Here is a 6,313-nt window from a genome sequence, read left to right as displayed (position 1 = left end):
ATATTCTTTATGTCTCTTCAACAGTTCACATACTCGTCCATGTAGTCAGTGGCTTTAAGTATCCATGTTTTCCTGTTTCTCTGACAGCACTGCTAGGACAAAAGTCAGTTGCCGTTTCTTAGATTCAAGACTAGACTTGTGGCTCTCAGAGCGTGCACCTTAAAATTGTTGACAGGGTAAGGATCGTTTAACACCAAACATCTCAGGATACCACACAATGTATTCAGTTTGCTCATGCTTTAGAAAACCGCTTCAGTCAATATGTAACTACTTCAAATCCAGGCCAGATGTGTCTTTAGAAATGTCACCATGCCCTGCTGATAAGAAGAGAAGCGATGACAGATATTCTGTATTTTGGTTCGCAGCGATCCTCTTCTCAAAGTCAAACCCTTCAAACAGTCTAATCCTGTCCTGAATGAGAGCTGGATTATTGTATAACCCCTTCATTGATACGCGCCGACACATGCAACACAGCTAGAGACACAGAGAGACGGGGGAGAGGACTAAAATAAAGTTGTATATTCACTTCAGCTGAGGTGAAGAACTATACAAAGGCTTATATAAGCACCCAACATAAAGACAGTTAGGAATATAAAAATACATTAACAAGTTATCAAAACGCTGATGTTAACCACAGCCAAAATATATGACATTCAGTCACCTAATTTCCCCTATTAATTACATCACCACTTTAACTTTTCATGTTAATATATGTATTGGGTGAAATGTGCATTTCAAACTGAATTTTAGAGTAAAACATTATGGATTCTAATCTCAAAAATCAAAGCAACTACACCAAACCCAAAAATCAACTGCTGATTATTGATTTTATATTTTTGTTTTGGTGAAGCAATGACATTAAAATTAAATACCATGTGTAATTTTATATTAAAATCAGTGAATAAATGTTGAAACACGCAAGAATGACTGAGTTGCCTTATAGTGCTGTATACAAAAAGCAAATGGAAGACCATAGACAATCCTTTTATGTCATACTTTGCTGTTAGTCGCCTTTGATGCAGCCACAGAGAGACAGACATGAATGTCCCATTCTTTTTTTATGAACATTTAAAAACAAGAATAGAGACACCGCTATTTATGCTTCCTGTTAATAGGAGTACCAACATGTCCTAATTTCTGCACAGCAAGGTAAGACATTCATCTTTTGTAAGATGTTTAAGTGCAATTTTTTCCATAGCAGGAGATAAATACAACATTTATGTTCATCCAGTGTCTCTTTCTGGATTATTTTTCATGTAAACAATGTTCTCTCTGTCAATCATTCTGAGATATTCTGCATGGCAAATACAGTGTTAAAATCCAGCTCTAATATACCATCACATCCACAGATTAAGCTTTATGATGTCAATTTTTATATTGTATCAAAATGACTGCTGCACACTGTCAGCATATAATGGCGAAGGTTGTAACAAAAAAAAGGACAAGCTTTATGCCGGTATATGAGGGGGGGGGATTCACTCCAACAGAGAGAATAACAACACAGCTGCAGTACACAATACACATTACAGCTTTACAAACATTTAAAACTAGAACGTTTTATTAATTTTTCTATAAAATCTCAGCTTTTTTTGTTTTTTTAGAAATATATACAAACGTTCTCTTGAACTATAAAACAGCAAAGAAAAAAGAATGGAAAACTCAACTGTGTGTACAAATAACTTTTCAATAACGAGTGCTTGATTAATTTATGGCGTGAATTTGCCTCACAATGGGCAGTTCGTAAGGTCTCGAGCGCTTTTCAGCAGCTGCTCTCACTCCAGTTCAAACATATATAACACAGCCATGATTTCTATTTAAAAAGCCTCCAAACACAACACTCATCTCTCTTGACCATTTGCCTCCATTGTCTGCGGGGTCCTTTCATTGTATGTAATCTGTCACTAACAGTACAAGTGGCTTTTTTTTGCCTGTAAGGAAAACATCTATTGCACATTATTCAAGTAACCCCATGGCACATCCAAATGGTTTATTCCACTCTTTTTGTCTTGGGAACAATATGATTTTTTTTCTCTCTACCAAGTTCCTCAATAGGATAAGTGAATCCAGGAGTAGCAGATTTTTTCTCAAACAAAGGCAGCTCTTGTTGCATGAGATGGCTCAAGATACAAAAAAAAAAAAAAAAAAACACCCGACATTGCATTATCTTCAATGCAGTTTGCATAAATAAAACACGAACCTTGATTCTTTTGATGGCACTCTGATTACAAAGTCTCATTTAGGTAAGAGCTTTACAAGTATTTTTGGGTTTACACAAAGAGAGCCAGCTCATACACATGTTGGAGGGGGCCGTGTAGGCTCATACTTAGTACTGTGCCCTTTGAGAGATGGGTGAGGTTTGATGTAAGGCCTGCTGCTGGTGAACACACTGGCGGCCTTTCTCCTCGTCCTCTTCTTAAGCTTCCTACTGAACACATTCTGCCATGACTGCAGTGTCTTTGAGGTCCAGATCCACATGCCACTAGTGATGCCCACCACTAACAGCATGAAGATCTTCACCATGAAGATCTCAACAGCGGGAATGGAAGTCTTCATGACACACTCGTCTGACTCCGGCCCACTGCTGTCCACGCACCTCTGCTCCCCTGCCAGGATGCGCCAGTAGTCCATGTTGAGCCTCTCGTAGAAATAGCAGGCGATGACGCAGGTGGCTGGGACGGTGTACAGCACAGAGAAGACCCCGATGCGAACCATCAGCTTCTCAAGCTTGTCTGTGTTCTCGCCCTCTGTTTTCATGATCTTGCGGATGTGGAAGAGGGCCACAAAGCCAGACAACAGGAAAGAAGTGCCAATAATAAGGTAGCAGGAGAGAGGAATGAGCACAAAGCCAGTGAGAGCTTTAACGTCCATGCTGCCCACGTAGCAGACGCCCGTCAGCTCGTCCCCTGCCACCTTCCTCATCACCAGGATCATGATGGTCTTTATGGCCGGGATGGCCCACGCTGCCAGGTGAAAGTAGCTGCTGTTGGCCTCGATGGCCTCATGACCCCACTTCTTCCCTGCAGCCAGGAACCATGTGAGGGTCAAGATAACCCACCAGAGGGAGCTGGCCATGCCAAAATAATACAGGATGAGGAACACAATAGTGCAGCCAGTGCTCTCCAGACCCTCCTGGATAATATACTGGACCCCATTGTCCCTGTCACAGGCTATTCTGTCAGCTCCCACAAAAAGTCTGATGAGGTAGCCCACAGAGTAAACACAGTAGGACATGGAGAGGAAGATGATCGGCCTCTCTGGGTATTTAAATCGCTGAGGGTCTATGAGGAAGGTGAGCACAGTGAAGGCACTGGAGACAAAGCAGAGGATGGACCAGATGGCCATCCACACCAGAGAGAACTGCTTGTCTCCCTGACTCCAGTATACATCCACTTTAGGGTAGCATTTGGGGGCACAGGACTCGCTCTTCTCCACAAAGTGGAACTTGCCAGGGTTGCTGCACGTCTCCTTGCTGCCACTGTCCTTAAGGTGCAGGTCCTGCCCGCTCAGAGGCCGCTGTGGCCTGAAATCTGGGGGCTGGGTGTGGGAGACTTTGGGAGGCTCGTCTGAGCCGTTGTTGGGTGCCTCCATGCAGAGGTTGTTTGGGTCGTTTTTGGTCGGCAGCCGGGAGCAGTCCAGAGAGTCAGGCCAGGGGAAGTTAAACTGCTCCAAGATTGGTGAGCATTTTAACTTGACCTGCTCACACATAACTCTGCATGCTGGGATGGGGTTAGACACCTGCTCTGTGCACATGGGAGCATACAGTGAACACAGGAAAAATTTGAGATGGCTGTGGCATCCAAACTGTATCAGTGTTGCAAACTCCTGCAGCTTTATTGCTGCCTCTTTTTGGTCATCGTGGCCCATGAGATTTGGCATTCGAGTCATGTTGTAGCCAATGTCTTTACACTGGGGAATGTTGATGTGTTGACATCTCCCTTCTCCGGACCAGTCCGGGTCTATTGAGCTAATAGCTGAACCCCCACTGCTGCACAGGACCAGCAGCATGTAGATGAGGCTAAGTTTAGCAGATGAACACATTCTCCCTTTTTGATATGATGAAGAAAAATCAGCCAAATGTTCACCACTACCACAACACATAAGTTTCTTTCATTAAAGTCTGCGATGAAAGCAGGCTGGCGTGTGAGTGAAGGATCAATGTGGAAAAAAAACTTACACAACTAACTGTAGCGAGACCATTGTTTTCTCATTTTACGTTGGGGGAGTTTAATAAAAACATATTTCCCGCGATGGTCCGAAAATGCTTCCTCGCTGGAAGTAGCGTGCGTTCAGGTCCATGCTTTCAAGCGCTCAGTTTGTGGCTGAAGTGCTGGAGCTACTTGTTCAGTCTCCTGCACCGTGCATTACCAGTCCGTTCTGAGTAAAAGAGAAATGCTGTGTGTTCCGATTTGTTTCTTACTTGCTTCCAAAAGACGAACTGCACCGTCCTCTCGTTTCCTGTCACTTTTCCGGACTATCTGCCCGTGCAGCAGCGCGATTTCAGTCCCTGTGCGATAACTTCGGAAAAACAACAAAAATAAATTTCCTCCGGTCCTTTATGTGGCGGGGATGGCTCCTCGCAAGGCACCCGAAACAATTAATCAGTCTGTGAAATAAGTCAAATAAATATCCCCGGTGATAATTGCGAAATGCGTCCCAGAAACGCAGGATTATGTTCTTCCCGTAAACACGCAGTTGATGCGTTTGGTGGCAGCGCTCGTCTGAGCTGGTCGGAGCCTCCGTCCCGGTCTAACCTGCCAAAAGATCCGCCTTCAAAGACAGCTACTTTGCATAAGAAAGATGACACTGACACGCGGATTATTTTCAAATCGTGCGGAACAGCTTGTTCATTACAGCAGTTTCAAAGGCTCACAGCAAACTTCCCTCTCTCTGTTTGTTTGTGCTCAGCCACAAACTTCGACTACAACAGGACGGAGACACATTTTATGAGAATCTCAAAATGTTGCGCAACATGGGTCACAGAGGCTCACCGGTCCAGAAGCGCACTGACAACACATATTTAGTCCCAACTGATATTTAGGTGCCTTTAGTCAATAAATGTGACAAATACTGAACAAGTTTTTATCCTTCTCCCCATCTTTTATTGCTTTCTCTTGTACAATAAGTTATAGTATGCATCTCCTCAAAATAACCAATAAAACAATGACAAGTACAACACATTTAAAAGTTTTTGTAGGTTGTAGTTGTCATGATTTGACCGATTCAACCTTTGATTTTTGCATTAAAGGTTTTATATGGATGGTCATAAATAATATAGGCTTAACCAAGGGATATGCCTTAAATAATAAGGGAATCCATATGACAGCTAATTTTATCTTGTCCCCATTGTGCTGTAAGACATGACTGAATATGCATATGTCTAAAAACAGCAGTTCTTTAGAGACATTCAGCAGCTCATTGACCAGTAGTGAAGCAAATACTTTAATCCTCCACATAAGTAAAAATAATAATTATACCACAATGTAAAAACATTGGGTTACAAGTGAAAAAATGCATTTATTTTAAATGAATGTGGAAGTATTAGTGAAATAAGTATCACAAATAAATGTTCATTATGCAGAATGCCCCCACAGAATTAACAGAATCATACTATTATACATCTTATTACTGGGATTCTTATTCTTAATGTATTAATGTCTGAACAGAATTTTAATGTTGCAGCTTGAGTTCATTTGGAATGTTCCATATGCTGTTTTTATGGTTTAATCTATAAAAATGCAGCATATTTTATTTGGTGATATATTTCCCCAACATCTGTATGTAGTGGAATGACAGTACAGAGTGACATACGCTTAAAATACGTATGTTTAAATAGCCCAAAATTGTACTGAAATACAGTACTTTCCATCACTGTCATCAACAGCTTCCTGTAGACTGGAATCAGCCACATTTTGGTATAGATTCTGATATAGAAAACTGAAATATGAATATGATAGACCTGATCCTTTACTCTAATGCTATATGCTATCATATGAATAAGATAATATGCCGGAATTATGTTTTAGGGTGGAGTTCCCATTTAAGTAATGATATATTTATTGCTATATTTTATGCATGATAACAAGATGGATAGACCTACTGTGAGTAAAATATGCAATTAGATTTGCCACATCTTATAACTTAATTCAGTTCAGTTGAATAAAGTTAATTCATTCTTCAGTAGGCAAGTTTACAAACCACACACAATAATATTCACACACTTAACAACAATGGATACAAAACATTGAAAACAATGGCTACATTCTGCTGAAACAGATATGCAAGTCAATTTGTCAGACTGTAGACTAGATGAAAC

General features: G+C 41.2%; 1 protein-coding gene across 1 annotated transcript; it reads right to left on the bottom strand.

The window, feature by feature from the left end:
- Positions 1-813: 813 nt before the first annotated feature.
- fzd10 (frizzled class receptor 10) lies at positions 814-4,919 on the bottom strand. The gene has a single exon (XM_018669693.2). It carries the CDS (start codon positions 4,096-4,098, stop codon positions 2,287-2,289), a length of 1,812 nt encoding a protein of 603 aa, XP_018525209.1. The 5' UTR covers positions 4,099-4,919; the 3' UTR covers positions 814-2,286.
- Positions 4,920-6,313: the final 1,394 nt, after the last annotated feature.

The sequence above is a fragment of the Lates calcarifer genome, linkage group LG13, assembly GCF_001640805.2.
Source record: "Lates calcarifer isolate ASB-BC8 linkage group LG13, TLL_Latcal_v3, whole genome shotgun sequence".
Lineage (NCBI taxonomy): Eukaryota > Metazoa > Chordata > Actinopteri > Centropomidae > Lates > Lates calcarifer.
Note: the sequence above shows the minus strand (reverse complement) of the source record. Positions and strands in the feature narration are given on the sequence as shown.